Source organism: Suricata suricatta, chromosome 7, assembly GCF_006229205.1.
Source record: "Suricata suricatta isolate VVHF042 chromosome 7, meerkat_22Aug2017_6uvM2_HiC, whole genome shotgun sequence".
In the NCBI taxonomy this organism is placed as follows: Eukaryota; Metazoa; Chordata; class Mammalia; order Carnivora; family Herpestidae; genus Suricata; species Suricata suricatta.
In genome coordinates this window covers 100,117,262-100,137,378 of record NC_043706.1, presented here as the reverse complement: position 1 = coordinate 100,137,378, position 20,117 = coordinate 100,117,262, and the positions used below count along the sequence as shown (strand labels likewise).

The 20,117-nt window shown below is 37.1% G+C and overlaps 1 protein-coding gene and 1 long non-coding RNA gene across 6 annotated transcripts in view; one reads left to right on the top strand and one right to left on the bottom strand.

The window, feature by feature from the left end:
- Positions 1 to 2,506: 2,506 nt before the first annotated feature.
- Positions 2,507 to 19,840, top strand: LOC115297137. Of its 4 annotated transcripts, XR_003911293.1 has the most exons (4): positions 2,507 to 2,677; positions 3,329 to 3,417; positions 16,875 to 17,026; positions 19,583 to 19,840. It is a non-coding gene; the product is annotated as an uncharacterized LOC115297137 (long non-coding RNA). The 4 variants fall into 4 exon arrangements; XR_003911292.1 differs by lacking the exon at positions 2,507 to 2,677 and having other exon boundaries at positions 2,757 to 3,417; XR_003911294.1 differs by lacking the exons at positions 2,507 to 2,677; positions 3,329 to 3,417 and adding an exon at positions 4,844 to 5,083.
- NT5DC1 (5'-nucleotidase domain containing 1) overlaps positions 5,287 to 20,117 on the bottom strand; it is a 134,634-nt gene continuing 119,803 nt past the window's right edge. For both annotated transcript variants that reach the window (XM_029945590.1, XM_029945591.1), the window contains exons 10-12: positions 19,559 to 19,711; positions 10,131 to 10,299; positions 5,287 to 7,051 (exon numbers count right to left, since the gene is read on the bottom strand). In XM_029945590.1, the coding sequence (XP_029801450.1) occupies positions 6,936 to 7,051; positions 10,131 to 10,299; positions 19,559 to 19,711 (438 nt within the window). In that variant the 3' untranslated portion in view covers positions 5,287 to 6,935. The remainder of the gene's footprint in view (positions 7,052 to 10,130; positions 10,300 to 19,558; positions 19,712 to 20,117) is intronic.

Genomic DNA, 20,117 nt, shown 5'->3' with positions numbered 1-20,117 from the left:
CAACTCCATACATCACCCAGTGCTGATCACAAGTGCTGTCCTTAATTTCCATTACTCAGTTAACCCATTCACCCACCGGCCCTTGGTAATCATCAGTTGTTCTCTGTAAGAGTCTGTTTCTTGCTTTGTCTCCCTCTTTTTTTTTTTTTAACTCCCTTGTTTGTTTTATTTTTTAAAGTTCACATATGAGTGGAATCATGGTATTTATCTTTCTCTGACTCAATTTCACTTATTAGAAAACTCTTCTTAATACACCATTTTTTTTTTTTAAAGTGTTTGTTTATTTTTGAGATACAAGAGAGACAGAACATGAGCAGAGGAGGGGCAGAGAGAGAGGGAGACACAGAATCAGAAACAGGCTCCAGGCTGCGAGCTGCCTAATGTGTGGCTTGACCTCACAAACCGTGAGATCATGACCTGAGCTGAAGTCGGACACTGAACGTACTGAGCCACCTAGATGCTCCAATTCTTAATACATCATTCTTATTTGCTATATTTGTTAACTGTGATTCTTAGTGAGCGTAAGATAGACTTTGGAGGAATTAATCATTGTGTATTCTGTAAGTGCTTCTTTATTTTCCTACTACAGTGGTGCTTTAAAAAGAAAGAATAACAAAAAAATTGGGACTGACATATAGTGTCTGGTAACATGATCTCAAGACATCCCAATCACAATTACCAGTAATGTTTCACTGTTCGGCAGCTATTACTTGAAGGTTTGGTAAATAAATACTTCTCCATTCTCTGGAATTGAGAGGGCTATGGATATTGCAAGATCTGTGAAAATGAATGACTAAATATTTTTAGCCATCTAAACAAAAGTTTGACATAAATGGTCCAAAATTGTTACTAAGTAGATTTGCTAATTCTTGGTGCAATTCATACTTGCAAGTTTCACTTGCTAAAGTATAATTTTTCTAGGTCTGGAGAACTTTTAATGAGTCAGGTTTTCTTTGCAAACTCTATACCCACCTTATACTTAAATTTTCCTTTAATGTGTTCATTTTATCTTTAATTTAGTGATTGATTTTTTTCTTCATGTCAATCACCTGTTTTCAAGCATCTCTCTTATCCTGTTCTGGACACAGTCAGAAAATAACATTTTTGTTGCCCTTGGTTTAGGATTTAGGTTTAGCCAATAGTATTTTCCTCTTTCAAGTAGGTTGGTGCCACTCATTTGTTAGATTGCTATGATTTCTGTTCTGTTTAGTAAAATTAGACTCAATTAGACACTATGTAAAGTTTCACTAAGCAACTGGTTTACCCCTGTTTTGCTGCTCCATTTCTTTTCATTGCCTTTTTTCTTTCTCAGTTCTAGACCCAAATTATTCCTTATGCAGACCTCCAAATCAGTTAAGGGGTTTTCCCATCCTCTTATCACCAAAGAAGTATCATTTGGTCTGCTAAGGCCATTATCCCCTGTTAATAGGGACATACTTTATAATTTCTCTGTACTCCCACATAATGAAACCTCCTTGGGCATTCTATCCATTTCTGGGTATTCAGCTTCTCTACCTTTCCTTACTCAGGGTCCTTTCACATTACTCCTATTGCTGCCGCTGCTTCTGCTTTATCTCCAGTTTCTGTAGTCAGTTTTAATAACTTAAAACAAAAATTACCTGGATTCTTACTGAATTCCCTGCTCCAGAGTCCCAGTTTGAGCCTTGGATATTGGATTTGCATCAGGTACACCTCTGGTTTGACAATCTCAAGAAATCCGAGATCTGTCAGGCACATCCATTGTGTTCTTATATTACTTTCATAATCTTGACCAAAGTTTTACTATCTCCATTCAAATAGTTAAGAGTAAAAAGTGCTGCAGTAAAAAAAAAAAAAGTTGAAGTAAATTTGCCTAAAATGCAAGTCACACAGATGTATTTTTTTATATCTAGCCTAGAATATCTTCCACTGTTACCACGGCCATCTAAATTTGGCACAAAACAAAACCCTATTTACATGAATAATCAGGACTTGTTGTAGGTTATTAATCCATTCATGAATGGTCTTTGAAAGGGGTACTTTATTTGGATTACAACACTACTGAAATTTACATATACAATCTTGGTTAGTGCTGCAAAAATGGATGAAATTAGCAGTTTGTTGCCTTCCTCAAAGGAAGTAAATGCACCGAAGTATTTTAAATACTACACTTATGGAATTTAGTTGCTAGGAACTGTAAAGCATGTTGACATTTTTATTAAATTTAGAGAATGAGTATTTTTTAATTGATTCAACATGGTGATTGCTTTTAACAGGAACTTTCTAATTTATTTCTTCTTTGATTTTTAAAAAAGATTTTAAGTACAATCAACCCCCAATGTTGACCCCCCCCATATGACTCCAAGATCAAGAATCTCATGTTCTACCCACTGAGCCAGCCAGGTGCCCCCTTCGTCTCTTCTTTATTAAGCTTTATTTTAAGCTGTTTAATTTTTTACCAAGAAAGTGCCAAGGCCAAACTACCAACAATGCAAAATAAAATGTTTTTTTAAAAATTTCAGATTCTGAGAACAGGTGCATGGTATAAGAACCTGACTATCAAGCAGACTACATGATATAGCTGAAGAAAGAGTAGACCTGCTTACTGATGATAGTATACGTGGCTTCCAAGACGAGTAGACTTCATTATACATTTTAGGACTCTTGTGATTCTTGGTTCTCTATTTTACTCTTCCAGGTAAGTTCTGTTATAGATCTTTGTGTATGTGTGTATGTGTGTGTGTGTGTGTGTGTGTGTGTGTGTGTGTGTTATTTGTTTTGTTTTGAGAGTGAACATGAGCACGGGAAGGGCAGAAGAGGGAAAGATAATCTTAAGTAGGCTTCATGCCCAGGTTGGAGCCCAATGCTGGACTCTATCTCACAACCCCGGTTTCAAGAGCTGAGGCAAAATCCAGGGTCAGACACTTAACTGACTGGTCAAGCTGATGTCCCATAGATCTTGTTTGAATAGTTTTTACTAATGTATGTTATGTTAGCACAGAGCCTGTGTCTTCATTTCTAATCCCAGCATGTTAAATTGAAGTATGGTTTTAGATTAGAATTTGCCCCAATCTATATCCAATGTTGGAAGACTTTTGTCAGTCAACTAAAGGCATGAATTTTGGGGTTAAGCTGGGTTCATGTTATAGACACAGTTCTTGGTAACAGGAAAATTTTGAGCAAGTATATTAACTGTCAATTTCAACATCCTTATCTATAAAATTTTAATGAGTATACACACCTCATATGGTTGCTGTAAGGAATAAATAAAGGACATGAAGTAGTCTTTTGAAGAGTTAGCATTCATTACCATTATTATTATTATTATTTTTTAACCATTATTTCTGAGGACGACTTGAGACCTACAAGAGACACCTTTTTGCATTCACCCTATGTGGACTGGACCATGCCCAAGGATTTTCAAGGGCAGCACATGGGGTGAGTTGACTCTTGAAAATATCCCAGTCTTTCACTAATCTGGAAGTCAATTCTTATGGTAACCTTGTTCTCAAGAGCCTGAGGAGAGGTAAGGGATTGTCATTGTAACCTCACACTTAAGGAGAAGCTATCCATGTGATTCTAACATAGAGTCAAGATTATTATATCCAAAGAGACATTCCATTTTATGCTAGTTATATAAAATAATCATACAGATTTGATTTTCATTCAAGTCCGTTAAATTGTGTGTATACATATGTTATATATGTAAGTTTGTATATATATGTATATATTTGCTTTAAATACATACATTTAAAAGTTGTTGGATATGAAAACTGGTGGGGAAATAATACCTGATTTCAAATTAAAAAAAACCCAGACGTACAGTTGACCCTTGAACAATGGGGATTAGAACGCCCTCCCCATGCATGGTCAAATATCCATGTGTAATGTTTGACACCCCCCAGACTTCACTATTAATAGCCTACTGTTAACTGGAAGCCTTACATAACAGTAACACATATTTTATATATGTATTACATACTATATTTTTATAATAAAGCAAGCTAGAAAAAGTTAAAATAAGGAAAATATTTACAGTACTGTCAAGAAAAATTTGCTATAAATGGATCTACACAGTTCAGACCCATGTATTTCAAGAGTCAACTTTAGTTGATTTTAGATTGCAATTCACTGTTTAGTTGGTCTCTGCTACCTCAGTATTTCACAAACCAAATTCTGACAAACTGACCACTGTGCCATTCAGATCTTTCCTCTGCTGATGAGGTCAACAGTGGCCAACAAAGAAAATCTCCATTCCCTTGCATTTATTTGCAGTCATTTTTAATCAAAAATTTTTTTACTTATTAGAGAGAGACAGACAGACAGACAGGCAGACAGAGTATGTGAGCCAGGGAGGGCCAGGGCCAGACTCCCAATCAGGCTCTATACTGTCAGCATGGAGCCCGATGCCAAACTCAAACTCATGAACCAGGAGATCATGACCTGAGCTGAAATCAACAGTTGGATGCTTAACTGAGCCACACAGGCTTCCCTGTAGTTATCTTTTTAGATGACGACTATTTGCCTGTATGCTAATATTAAACTGAAGTTTTCTGCCCATTTACATGCTTTCCTTGCTTTCTTCATTTAACTTTGTTAAAGAATATACAGCTTTTCTTCCCTAATATCTTCAATTTTTATAGTGCCACTTTTTATTATTTTTACTGTTCTTATCTACTAGGAACACTGACAGTTATTATTTTATTTATTTTTTATTAGAATTTTTAATCTTTATTTTGCAGAGAGAGAATGAGAGACCATGTGTGCGTGGAAGTGGGGGAGGAACAGAGAGAGAGGAAGACACAGAATCCGAAACAGGGTCCAGGCTCTGGGCTGTCAGCAAAGACCCTGACACTGGGCTCAAACTCATGAACCGCGAGATCATTCCCTGAGCCGAAGCCAGATGCTTAACTGACTGAGCCACCCCAGTGCCCCAGTAGTAACACTTTTTAGAAACAATGCAATGAAGAATCTGAAAGTAATTATAGTCCAAGAGAAAAACAAAACTCATTAGAAGCACTGACTCTGCTAGAAAAGTAGAAGGAAACTTGGAAAGAAAGTCTACACTCTTTTGACAAGATGAAAGAAACTGCGCTCAGATTAGGTGGTAACTTGTTCTGATTCCTTATGTAAGTACTGGTATAAGTGGGGTGAGGACTTCTGACTGGAATCAACTTTTTTCCACTCCTTAAATGGCCAAAAAGTCCAATTAACTTATTTCGGGGTTTTCATTTTTCATATTAATAATAGCAGTTTAAAAGCATTAAAAGATACATTATTCTTTGCTCTTGACAAAATAAATCCACATAACGAAAAATAGCTTTATTTTTAAAGAAATTAAATATATTTGTACACATGAGACAGCTCTCATTTAGCTGTAAGCTGATTGTGTGTGTTTATTATTGTCCTCCAATAAGATTTTGGAAGTCAATTTTAAATACATTACCATATACTTATTAGTAGAGACCAAACAGAGCTACTGACATTGAGGAAAAAATTTCAGTAACTGTTTATCTACCCTGAGATACTCATTCCCACAATACATTTGGGATTATTTGAGCATTTAAAAATTTAATGAAATCTTTTCATTGCATGTATCAATATGCTAAATTCTTTGCTACAATCCAGGTAAAATAATGATAGGGACTAGTGTGTTTTCTGATACTGTCCATGATGGACAAACTGAAATTACAGCATAAAGAATAGGCAGGAATGTATGTAAACACCCGGCTCCAAACATGTCGGCGTAAGTAGCTACTATAATAGGACTATACAGAGCACTCAGAACACAGTACTCCTGGATTGCAGGATAACTCTAAAACCTCTTACAGCATTTTTCTCAACCTGTTTTTCATTACCACACTGCTCCCTGAGAAAAATTAAATTTAACCAAATTAAATTTAATTAGTAAGTTTAACTTTATATTTCTCCTTAGTGAGAGAAATTAATACTAAAGAATAAGATTTTATTGGGTAGGGTTGAGTTTTGAAGGGCCACTATACATTGCATTATCTACTTCTTTTTCACCTCAAGAACCAATTTTGTCCCATTGAGAATACATGCCTTAAAGTGAATGAAAATTATAGAACCTTTAACGTTATTAGAGGGAGGAAAAACCCTGATGAGTAACACTGAAGGCTGAATTAGTTGGCTTCTCATCTCATTTATGTCCTACACCGGCTGTGTGGCGTCAGAAGAAATCCTCTTTACCTCCTTGTTTTGGAAAACATAAAAATAGCATAAAACCTGATAGCTTGAAAAATCATTTATTCTCAATGGACCCTGCTTTTTTGCTATATATGGAAGAACACATATAGTTCCGTTGTTCTCAATTCTGGCTGCATTTTCCTGGCAAGTAAAAGATGTCAGTGTGCATCTCTATTCCCAGACCAATTAAACCAATCTGGAGTTATGGTCTAGGCCTGTGATTCTAGAACTTTTATATATGAATCACACTAATATTAAACACAGGTTGCTGAGTTGCATTCCCAGAGTTTCTGATTCTGCAGGTCTGGGGTGGGGCCTGCAAATCTGTATTTCTATCAAATTCTCAGGTGATGCTGTGTTAGTGGTTTGGGGACACCACTTTGAGAACCATTGGTCTAGACATATGTGTAAATATGTGTATATATGTGTGTATGTATGAATGTGTGTGTGTGTGTGTGTGTGTGTGTGTGTGTGTGTATCTGCCCAGATGAATCCTAATCTCAGAATTACTGGTATAGAAAATATTAATAAGGTTCTTTTCAGTTCTAAGACACTGAGACTTTAATATAATGAGAGTTGCTGGGCATCAAGATGATCTATACAGAAAGGAGACTTATGGAAAAGCATCTAATTCTTGGTTATCATTAGGAATTTGTTCCTATAAAGCATTTTACAGTATTTTTCAAAAATTAATATTTTTACAGTATATTTGCTGCATATATGTTTCTCCGTTTTTCAGTAGAGGCAGTTTATGTGGTTGTCAGTGTCTCATCACTTGATAAGATCGATGGAGGGTTTGGATAGTAGCCAGCAGTTTTTGAATGGCTTGAAGAGAACCTTGAAAACTTGTAGTCCAGGGGTAATTCTGGGGGAAAAAAAACAGTATTATTATTCTGCAAGTCTCAAAAGGCTGTTCAAATATATAAACAAATCAAAACTCATTTTTTCGTTTCATGATTTTAATTTCTTCAGTCACTGGGATAGGTTGCACCTAAAATTTAGATGTCTTTCTCTATAAAATTTAAGTCAAAATACATTTAGATTATAAATCATGCTCAGAGATCTAACTATATATAACATTCTCTGTACAAAAGTTAACACATAAAACAGGAATGCTCTTCTGATTTTTTATTTTGAAATTTAAAACTATTTCAGGTTCTACTCAGAGCATCTTATAACTGGTAAATGAGAACTTATAATCTTCATGGCCCTTAGTAATAAGAGTTACTGAAAGTAATCTTTGAATGCTTAGATAAATAAGGATTTTAATGCACACAATGTGACAACTTTTTCCTATAAGCATTACACACACAGCCACAAGGGAAATTGGGAGAGAACATAAAATACACATCTTATTGATGGTAAGACATTGTGACATCTATTAAAGTTTCTCAAAGCTAGCCTTCCTATATCTTCTAACCCAATTTCTTCTAAGGAAACATTACTAGAAATATTACAAGTGAAACATTAGGATATATGCCGCGTTACAACACACATTCCACGTGCACGTGCTGGGCAGTAATCCTTATTTTAAAACATCTTTGGAAGTACTGAGTATTTTGAAAATGACACTAGCATAAAAATTACACCTTACATTATATGCGAGCAAGAATCATCAAGGCATTGATGTAGTAGTAATTAAGCCCTATCAGGAAGAAAGTAATGCTGGAGATTGTGAAGAAGGAACACTGCCCAGCTTTGTTTGACTACTAAGGCCTTGATATTTTCTCCTGAGACAAGTTAGAAGACAGGCCCTGCATGAAGTTGTTTCCCTGGGTGCTGGGGAAGAAAGCTTTTGGAAACTGAAAATGGGAGATACACTAATGTTACTATTGCTTCTGTTATTACCACAGATGACAGAGAGAGGGTTGTTTTCCAATTCTTTGGAAAATATTTAAATCCTACAATAGTGAAGATTCACTTTTCTTTGACTTTCTTACTATTTCATAGCCATATCCCCTGAACTGGTTTCTATCTACTAATTCACTGGCTTCCATTATCACATTACTTTATTCTCTCACTATATATTTGAATCACTTTGAAATAAGATAAACATCTTGATTTACTATTTCTCACATCCATCCTGTGAGGGAGGAAATACACCCTTGATATTATCCCCAATTTAGGAAAGAAGAATCTAAGGTTCAAAAAAACTGGAGTAGACTTTCACTTCTAAACCGGAGCTAGGACAATTAGAAAAGCTGGAGAGAATATAAACATCAGAGTGAAGTCACTGGAGAGGCAACGAAGACCTGAAGACCCAGTTCCTGGGAAGGCATAACAAGCAGAGAGTGAGCTGACATTCAGCCACAGCTTTTTTCCTTTAGGTCCATGAATTCCTGCTCAAGGCAGGTGCAGTTACTAGCAGCAGAAAAACTAGTAGAGCTTTTGGCAATCTTGAAGGGCTGCAGCCAGACACCGAGGGGCTAGGAATCGGCTGTGAAGGAATGGCTGGAGAACTGGACTCTACTAGTTTGCTCCTCAGGCCCGTTGCCAAATTCTGAGGGGAACTTCAGGAAGCTAAAAAGTAAGCACAAGCATATACTTCTGCAAAGCAGAGTGGATTTTTCAGCAGTTTCTTGGTTTTAAGAAAACAGGGAAGGATTAAGTTCTGACCTGAGAAAGGAGGAGGGCCCTGGTGAATACCTCAGACTTTCAGATATATATTTCTGAAAACAGAATTTACTATTATGAGGTAATTCTCTTTCATGTTAATAATGGATTTTTTCCTTAATGTTTACTTTGTTTTACATTAATATACTTAACTCTTGATTATCATTAACATGGTATTTTGTTACTATCTTCTGATATTTAAACTGTGTCCTCATATTTCAGAGATATCTTTTATGAACAGCTCATAGTTGGGTTTTGTTATTTCATTCTGGCCTTTAACTGGAGAATTTTGCCATCCACACTTAATACAATTACTTAGCTTTAAACCTATCAGCTTAGTGAATACTCTCTCATTTGTATTGTTTATTTTTCATAACTCTTTTCTTCCCATTTTTTCCTCTAGATTTTAAGTTATTTTACATAATTAGCTCAGTATCTATCTTATTTCAGTTTCTTTGGTAGTTATCTTAGAGATTACACCTGTATTTTGTATGTTATCAATATCTAGTATACTCTACACCTTACCGTACGATACAAGGATGTCAGAACATTTTAATTCCAGCCGTCCCACTGCCATGGGCAGCATGTTTTAAAATTCTTCCTTAAACCTCTTAGGACTTTTTTTATTGTTCCAATAGTAAGTGTTCATTTAATTGATTCACGTATCTGTCCCTCTGTTGCCGCATTTTCCTTCTGCATCTTCAGTCTTCTAACAGGAGTCAGGCTAGCTATTTGTCGTCATGTGCTGAACCTTATACTGTTCGCTTTTAGAAAAACCTTCAGAATGATGTTACCTTCTTCAAAAGAGAATATTCTCAATCCAGTTTTAGGTATTTAGCTCCTCTAACACTGAGCTTCAGTTGTCTTTAGTCTAAGGTAGACTCAGGGTCTCGACACAGAGTAGGAGTCTATCAGGCCCAGCTCTCCTCTTGCAGACCCGACCTTCCATCTCCTGTCCCTGAAGTCTCACTAACTTCAGCGGATGAAAGGCCCACTCACGTTCTCTGGTGCCCTCTAGAATTAGCCAACAGTGAGGAAAAAGGGGCTTCCAAAGTCAGGTTCATCTTACTTGGCCTCTATAGCATCCTGTCCTGGTAATTTTTCCTTTTCTCTATGACTCCAAGCAGACTTAAAAAAACAAAAGGGGCCAGCTTTTATAGGCGGCTCCAGGAGACAAGCAGGTCATAATTCCCTAAGATGTCATAACTAGGTGTATCCCAAGAAAAATAAATACCATGGGAAGATTTTCTCTTTTGAAGGTAAGAATTCTAGTATTTACAGTCATTAATGTCTAGTAACAGCTAAAGCTCTATAAGTATTTTCCCACTTACCTGCTATTGCTTCAATACTTGGAATTGCAATAGTGCTGTAAGTACTGATTCTCTTACAAGACCACGTATAAACCAATGAGTCTTCTGTATTTTCTAGTCCCGAAACCGAATCAAGAAAAAAAGAGCCCCATTTTTTAGATAGTGTATTTAGAGGCTTTGCCTTTGGTCCCTGAAACAAGAGAACAGAACAATGAAAAAATGATTAATTTTCAATGTCATAAATTGTTCCCCCATTAAGTAAATCAAAATAGAAAAACTCTAGGAATGTCAGCTGTTTACCTTTAACTAAACTGTATACTATATAAAAAGAGAAACCAAACTTAGAAGTTCTTGCCTTCCCGGGTGCAAGTCTCTTCCCTGGGTTGGTTTGGGAGCCCCTCTTCTCATCCTTTGGGACGCGGCCTGGATGCCAGGACATTGTCCTTGACCTCCCACCCTCAGCTTAGTTTAGGTCTTCCATTTTCCTGAATTTATCACTCATATACTACTTCTTATGCTACCTTTATTTATCATACTATTTACTTTTCACCTTTGACAGATAATGAACTACATAAGCTTAGGAACTTTCTTATGTATCAGTGTAACTTTAAGGCTTATTAGTGCCTGGGTCAGAGCAGGGACATAACAATTGTAGACTAAATAAAAGATTTATTAAAAACATACTTCTCAGTGTTTTATGGATGTGGAATAAAATTAAGAACTGTAAAACCTCCCACCATATGCATATAATCTGGATTATAAAATCTGTCATCTTTTTCTGATGAAAATTTTGTTTTGGAACACTATAGAGTCTCAAATAATGCCTCTAGATTCATAATTCTTTGTGCTGTAACTCATTTGATGAAGATAAGAACTTTTTTTTTAATGTTTATTTATTTTTGAAGGAGAGAGAGAAAGAGTGTGAGTCAGGGAGGGGCAGAGAGAGAGAGGGAGGCACAGAATCAGAAGCAGGCTCCAGGCTCTAAGCTGTCAGCACAGAGCCTGATATGGGGCTCGAACCCTTGAACTGTGAGATCATGACCTGAGCTGAAGTCAGATGTTTAACTGACTGAGCCACCCAGGCGCCCCAAAGATGAGAAGGTTTTTGAATGATGATGTTGAGAAACCAGTCAGCAAGAACCTATTTGAATTTCACCAAAATTATTTAAAAGCAGTACAGAATATGAATATGCTTGATCCTGTATATACATTTAAGGTGTATTTGAATTTCTCAAAGTTTAATAAGCAATGATAAGATACTAAGGATTTCATTCTTTAGTTCACTATCTTTTCCAAAATAATGAATCTGAAAAGAGAGGATTCGCATCATATATACTGTATCTAGATAATGGTTCTGCAAACCAAATGTAAAATCTAGGCTGTTCCCTCTTCTGATGAAAACAGGAAAATAGATTTATCTACTCTTTCTGGTTTACTGTAATATAGATGCTATTATGGTCTAAATGTCTGTGCCTCCCCCAAATCCAGGCATTGAAGTCTTAACCCCCAAGATGATGGTATTAGGAGGTGTGGCCTTTGGGAGGTTGCCTTAGGTCATGAGGGTGGAGCCCTCATGAATGAGATTAATGGTCTTATTAAAAAAAGCTATTGGGGCGCCTGGGTGGCTCAGTTATTTAAGCATCGGACTACGGCTCCGGTCATGATCTCACGGTTCGTGGGTTTGAGCCATGTATCAGTCTCTGTCCTGACAGCTCAGAGCCTGGAGCCTGCTTTGGATTCTGCGTCTCCCTCTTTCTCAGACTCTCCCCTGCTCACGCTGTCTCTCTCTCTCTCAAAAATAAATAAAATATTTAAAAAAATAAATAAAAATAAGAAAAGCTATCTTCCTTCTTTCTGGCATGTGAGGGTACAGTGAAAAGAGGATGGTCTATGAAGAAGTAGATCTTGCCCAGATACTGAATTGGCCGGCACCTTCATCTTGGGCTTAACAGCCTCCAGAACAGTGAGAAATAAATGTTTGTTGTGTACAAGCCAGCGAGTCTGCAGTATTTTGTTACAGCAGCCTAAAGGACTAAGACATTCTGTTCATTCTGATATTGGAGTTTTTAATTAACCTTTTCCTGTATATTACACACACGCGCGCACACACACACACACACACACACACACACACTACTAATCAAAAGAATCATGCCAGTCTTGAACATTTATCTATGTCCCAATTTTCTTCACTAGTCCCAACCTATCTCCCAAGCCAGTTTGATCTCCTCCAAATACTTCAAGGAAATAAGATACAACATTCAATCAATCACATCTTTCTCCTCACAAAACCAGCTCTTTCTCTTGACTTCCACTTTTATATGGATAAAATCCATTATTTCCAGTTGCCTGTGTTTGAAAGCTAGCTACATTTCGAGTCGCAACTCCTTCCAGCAGCACCGGGCTTATCACCTGGGCTTCCAGAACATCTGCCCACATCCTCCCTCCATTTCTTTCTCACCATGACCCACTTGTTCCTGTCTGCTTACCTCTGGTATGGGATGCTGAAATAGCCTCCCACAGTGTCCTGTACCCCCACCCAACTCCGCCCTTACACAGCGATAGGAAAGCTTCAATCCTGTTAGCCTCCATCTTCAAAACTTTCTTTCGCTGACATATCTATACAATCTGCTATTTTATGGTCAAGACTGTGCACTCTAGCCTGTACATTAAAACTGCCATACATTCACTTATGTTATTTCCCGAACCAAGAATATGTCACTATTTCCATCCGTTGAAAATGTACTGATGCTTTAGTGTCTAGCTCAAATTCTACATTTTTTATGAAGTTTTCCGTAATCTTCCTCAATGACGCATGCTTCCTGCCTTGTCTGAAACTCTTTTATAACTTGTGCCCTCTCCTGACAGTTATGTTTTATTAGCATACTTAAGCTCCCCTTCTCTTTTATCCTTGGACTGTAATACATTCTGTAAAAAGGAACTCTGTATGACTTAACTACAAGTTTCTGGATATTCTTAGCAAAGAGGCTTGCATAAATTATAAACCTCAAAAGAGAATGATGTTAGACTGTTTAATAATGAGTGGGCTTATTAAGAAATCTCTGCTAATCCAATAAGCTCTTTATGTTTGACACTTGTGATAGAAATTTTGAGTACTGTTCTGAAATATGTGTAGTATATGTTAACACATACAGAGAACTACCAATTATAGTGAGTTGGTTTAATTAAGGATGCATCTATAGAAAAGAGTGTTATACATACATAAAGGAAGTTGCATTGGATCTCTCTCTCCATATGTCTATGAATTTGAAATTATTTATTTACAGTCTTGAAAATGAAAAAAAAAAGTGTGTATAAAGAATCATGTCAGGTCACTCACTGATCAGAGTGGAAAAGTAAGAAGTTTTAAAGGACAAAAAGCCTTGAATATAACCAGTTTCCACTAACTTGTAACTAACTTTTATTGACAAGACTAACTGCAAAAGAAGCCCTGGTTGGGGGGCGGGGGGGAATCCTAACTGGCTTAAAGTATGTAATAGAAAGTATTTTGAAAGAATATAACTCCAAACTCATTATATCATTTTATATTTAGATATAAATTCACTGTTGGTTTTATTAGGTTCAACCATATGAAAGTGCTGATATTCAACTATTTTTGACATACAGAAAAGAACAATTTCATAACTTCCCACCTAAATGGATGCTGTGTGATGCTTTTCCCTGTCTTTTACCCACTGGTTAACAGTATTCCAGGTTATCTTGGACAAAAATATTTAAGTTTTTTAAGTTTATTTATTTATTTTGAGGGAAAGAAAGTTGGGGAGGGGCAAAGAGAGAGGGAGAGTGAGATCCCAAGCAGGCTCTGCATGGTCAGCACAGAGCCCAATGTGGGGCTCAATCCCACTACCAGGAGATCATGACATGAGCTGAAATCAAGAGTCAGATGCTCAGCCAGTTGAACCACCCAGGCGCCCAGAACAAAAATATTTAATATTGACACAAAGGCGTCATTTTTTCTACTTATTGTTGCCCCTTTGGAGTCTTTTTTTTTTTTAAAGTAATCTTTACACCCAACATGAGACTTGAACTTACAACTTGAACTTACAACCCCAAGGTCAAGAGCTGCATTTACTACTGACTGAGCCAGCGGGACACCCTGCCCATTTGGATTCTAACCTGAGAAATTCTCCCCCATTCTTAGGCCACAAAAATATTTTCATAAATTTTCTTCAATTAATTTTATAGATATATTTCTTATCTTGAGGTCTATAATCCATTCAGAATTTATATAAGAGGGAAAAGAAACTCATTTGTCGTCATATACTGAGACTACTTATTCAGTGCTATTTACTGAACTATCTTTTCCTGCTGATTGAGAATCCTTTATTATCCATCACATTTACATAGTAACTTGTGATAGAGGGCCTTTGTCTGGGTTCTTTTTTTTCTGTTCACTGACCTTTTAATTTATTTTGTTATTAGTACTATTTTAAAAAGTTACTGTAGCTTCCAAACATGGTTAGTGTCTGATAGGGTGAGATTCCTCTCTTTATTACCCTTTTTTTATGAAATTGTCTTAGCTACTTGTGGGTCTTCAGTTTTCTGCCTAAATGCAGAATCATCAGTTTGTGAAGGTCCACCCAAAGTCCTCTGGCAATTCTGCATAACATTACATTGATTTTATAAATAAAGGAAAATAGGTCAATATTATCTTAAAATATGGTATATCTCTCCCCTTTGTTCATTTGTATTTAGAATCTTTTTTCAAATTGAGGTATAACTGACATATACCATTATATTCGTTTTAGGTACAGAGCATAATAGTTCTGTATCTGTATTCTATACAAATAGTTCTATATTTGTGTATATTGCAAAATGATCACAGGAAGTCTATACATAGTTACAAAGACTTTTTGTTTGTGATTAGAACTTTAAAAATCTATTCTCCTAGCAACTTTCAAATATGCACTATAATATTATTAATTATAGTTACCATGCTGTACATTAGGTCCCCAAGACATTTATTTCATAACGAGAAACTTATACTTTTGATTCCCTTCACCCATCCAGAATCCTTACTAAAGACTTAAGGGGCCCCTGGGTGGCTCAGTCGGTTAAGCCTCCGACTTCGGCTCAGGTCAGATCTCACGTTCGTGGGTTTGAGCCCCGCATCAGGCTCTGTGCTGACAGCTAGCTCAGAGCCTGGAGCCTGCTTCCTGTTCTGTGTCTCCTTCTCTCTCTGCCCTTCCCCCTCTCATGCTCTGTCTCTCTCTGTATCAAAAATAAATAAAACATTAAAAAAAAAAGACTTAAAAATTTCTCTATCAGGGTTTTATGAGATGTATTAAGTTAATTCCTAGACAGTGATTCATTTTCATTGCTTTTGTAAATGATGTATTTCTCATTATATTTTGTTAAGTGATTACGGGTGGTACAGAATGCTGATTTGGATCCAGCATTTTGACAACTCTCTTCTTAGTCATAACAGTTTGTTGATTCCCTATGGTCTTCTATGCTAATGGCCATATAACCCTGAAATAATCTCAACTTGGTGTCTTCTAATTGCAATTTGTATTTTTTTTCTCTTCTTGTGGTTTTAGCCAGATCTCTGTTACACAATATAATTAATAACAGATATCCTTTGTCTAGCTCAGACCCTTAAAGAGCATGTGTCTCCATTAAGTATGGCTTTTTTCCCCATTAAAGTTTTCCATTACAGATCACATTCTCATTGGGTTTTTGTTGGATAGCTTTTCTCTAATAAAAGGCTGGTCCCTTCTTGTTTGCTGAGAATTTTCATCATTAAAGTGAATTATTTTGGCACCTAAATTTCATAACATGTTATTCTAAAAAACTGAAGAATATTTTTATAGTTATTTTGAGTTAAAGTGAAGAAACAGATGAGAGCAGCAATGAGGGAAGCTAAAGAGGAGCGCTCCCTTTGGAGGCTAATCTTAGGAAATTAAGACTAAGTATTAATGAAATGACTCTTCATTTATTTCTGGAAACAAAGATAAATAAAAACAAATTATTTTTCCCTAGTCCTCCTAACTGGATTTACTTTAATCATTAAAATGGGTCATTTTTGCTTATCGTTGTGCTGCAATATAGTGGAGTGGAAAATCAACAAATGCAGTAAGATTTTAGAAAAAGTTTCTTATAGTGCTCAGTTGAGTGTCTGACTTCAGCTCAGGTCATGATCTCATGGTGTCTCCCTCTCTCTCTGCCCCTCCCCTGATCATACTTGCTCGCTCTCTAATAAATAAACATTAAAAAAAAGTCTCTTATCTAAGCCTTTGAAGAGCCATTTGAGATGTTCTCTGTCCTTATCTTGAGCTTGTAGTCACAGATGAAGGGAAGTAAAATTGATCTTCACATTTCAGATGGTTTTATCTAGGGTGGAAATTACTGGAAATATCTAAGAAACTAAATTCAAGCCTAAGTGAAACAAAATGCTAATCTCCACAGAATGTAGTAAATGTTAATGTTTTGGTTCAGGGAGTGCATCAATCCTGAAATAATCTTGTTAAAGTGATTTGTTTTTAAATTATACTGTTAAAAGTTTATTTAAGCTGAATAAAGTTAACTAGAAATAAGGAATTAAATCCCTTTGCATTCAGGCTTTGTACTCAGTAAAAGACTGCATGTGACATGTGTTCTGTGTATGACATTTGGTTAGAAAAATGAAACTACGTTTTTCTTAACAATCGCAAAATCAACAGATGAACCCTCATGTGATGTTTAATGGATGGCTTCCTCCTCCTGTAGCAATTGAGGATGTCTGCATTCTTGTTTCCTTCACAGGGAAGAGGGAAGCATCTGGATTCTCATGACAGGCTGTATTTACACTAGGCTTTGATGTGCTGATGGAAGAAGTGTGCTGTGAACAGGAATACCGGTGAACTTATATATGAAAGCAGCCTTTTAGAAGTCGTGCTCTAGGTTTGTGTTACAAGGTAATTAATCATAAAACCCCTCATAATTGCTTTTTAAATTAAATTTTAAATCTGCCTTTAAATATAAGCAAAAAGATGTATGATAGAGGATTTCCCTTAGAGTAGATAAAACTCCCAAGTTGGCCTTAAACCTCTGCTACAAATGGGCCCACCAATACAAATACTGCCTCAGAACAAACTACAGGAACATGGTACGGCAGGCGTGGCCAGAGTCAAGGAGGACGGGGATACTTCGGTTTTTCAACAAAATGCTTGGGGCCACAGCTGGGAATCCCGCACCAAAACACCTGCCTCAACCCCCGACAGGACAGGGAATCTATCTTCCACAACTCCCTTTTCCTGGAACCTCAACAGTATGAGATGGAAAAAGAGTTCAGGGGTAAATCTGGAACCTTCGGAGGACTTTATTCTAACCCCATCACTAGGCTAAAGCTTCCCATTCCTTGCTTCCTTGTCCATGTTCAGTGGGGAAGGGTCGGTTGGGGAGGTAAGAGTTTGACAGGAAAGGTACATTATTTCAATTTTGTCTTAGGAAGCAAAATTTTCAAATAAAACCTTCACATCTTCAAATAAAGCTCACCATTTCCTGGCTAAAAGCCAATTATGAGCTCTTTGTTTATGATGCGTTGGTAACTAATTAACAAGAGGAAAGGGGTCTGTGGGGAAAGGATTGGGCTACTGTTTAATGTTGGAGGGAACTGTCCCATAGTCTTCATTTTCTTAACATAGTGCCTGCATACTCAAATCATCCTGAAGAAACCAAATCTCCTAATTTCTCCAAGGTCACTCAGGGTAGAAGGCCTACCTCCTGTAAGATTGTTTTAAATCTTAAATAGCCCAACTTAAATAGCCCAAAGAACTTCCAATATCACGTGGAAGACTAAATGCTACTCAATGGGAACCTCATCAAAACATGACCCCTTTATTCTCATATTTTGTTGGGTCTACTTATAGTTATTTTTAAAATAAATAGACTTTATTTTTTAGTTTTAGTTTTACAGAGAAATAGAGCAGAAAGTACAGAGGGTTCCCATATATATGTCCCCATCCGCCTGCCCCGCCTCCCCTCACCCCCACCATCTCACCTATTATTAACATTTTGCATTGACTGATGTGATACATTTGGTATCACTGATTAACCAATATTGACTCACACGTTATTTGTAATGAAAGTCTGAGGTTTACATTAGAGTTAACACTTTATGTTGTATAGCCCCACGGGTTCTGACAAATGCAATGTCATGTTTCCACCATCACAGTGTCCTGCAGAAGAATTTTGCCACCATAAAAACCCCTGAGCTCAGGGCACCTGGGTGGCTCAGTTGGTTAAGCATCCAACTCTGGATTTCAGCTCTGGTCATGAACTCATGGTTTGGGGGATCGAGGCCCGAGTCAGGTTTTGTGCCAACAGTGCAGAGACTGCTTGGTATTCTCTCTCTGCCCTCTCTCCTACTAGCCCACACATGAGTGTGTACGCTCTCTCTCCCTCTCTCAAAATAAATAAGCATTAAAAAAAAAAGTCCCTGTGCTCTGTTTATTCACCTCCCTTCCGAACCCTGACACCACTGGTCTTTTTCGTCTCGACGGTTTTGCCTTTTCCAGAATGTCATTAGCTGGAATCATACAGGATGGAGCCTTTTTAGATCTGCTTCTTTCAGTTAGTAGTTTGCCCTTTAGGTTCCTCCATGTCTCTGTGTGGTCTAATAGCTCATTTCTTTTTATTGTTATTTTTTTATTTGATATTTGTTTCTTGACTTGTTTTTATAATTATTCCACTGGAATGAATTTATAAAAATACATTTAATTTTCTGATCTTTCTTCTTTCCTGCTTCTTTTTACTTAAAAAAATTTTTTTAATGTTTATTTTTAAGAGAGAGAGAGAGATTGAGAGTGGGACCAGGGGAGGGGCAGAGAGAGAGAGGAAGGCACAGAATCGGAAGCCGGTTCCAGGCTCTGAGCTATCAGCACAGAGCCCAAAGTGGGTCTCAAACCCATGAACGGTGAGATCATGACCTGAGCCAAAGTCAGGCACTTCACCAAATAAGCCACCCAGGTACCCGCTTTTTGCTTTTATATACTATTTTCCCTTTCTAGACTTATGACATTATTTTGCTTTTCTTTACCTCAAGTCTTCACCTAAGTTTATTCTCGGCAGCTCAGCAGTAAGTCTAAAGGAGTTACCAATTTAGTTAACTTAAACTCATGAAGAAAAGTGCAGAAGACCTTTCATGGCCAAGCAGAAGAGACATAGGGTATGACGACAGTGAGTCAGGATCTGGCCACCTCAGCATTAGCGAAAAACACCCATGGGGTCACAACACTGGATGAAAGCAGAGGGCCAGGAAGACAGATGGACAGAGTCATCTCGGCATCATTTAAAATTTATCAACAAGATAAACAATAGAGCTGAGATGGCAAGAAGATCACCATCAATGCCAACAGATTTCATCACTCTTGACACAAACAAGCACTTTCTAAGTTACGTCAACATAAAGGTTTTTCTTTCCGGGAGAGAGCTGAAGGAATCCTTACCTCGTATTTTCCTTTCTTCTCTAGAGGCTCTGATTCTTCAGGCTTCCCGTCTCTGTCCCCTCTGAGCTCTTCCAGGATGAGAACTGTCTCCCAATTACTATAATGACGGGCTGGGAAAATGTCTGAATGCATGCTGTCACCAAAGTAAACGACCTGCGAGGCAGACAGCAAATTCCGTTTGAGGCAGGAGAACTGTGCAAGAGAAGAGTCCACTTCATGGAAGCAGAAAAAAATTCCTCAGCAGGTATCAGAGTAAAATAAAAGTTACATAAACATCTTGAACTTCCTTGAATAACATCACAAATGACTGAAGACCGGTCGCATTTGGTTTGCATGGCACCAGTTTAAGAAGTTACATAATACATTTGCAGGTAGAAGAAAGGCAAAGGCTAACTGATTTTATTTAATTTTCTGAAGAAATCAGAGCCCATGTTTACAGATAAACCTGCCCTCAGAATTGAAGCACTGGTGAAATATGAGAGAGGACTTGTTATTGTTACAGTGAGTTATATTAGCAGGAATACACATCACAACTGCTTTTCCAAGAGTTTCTGGGATC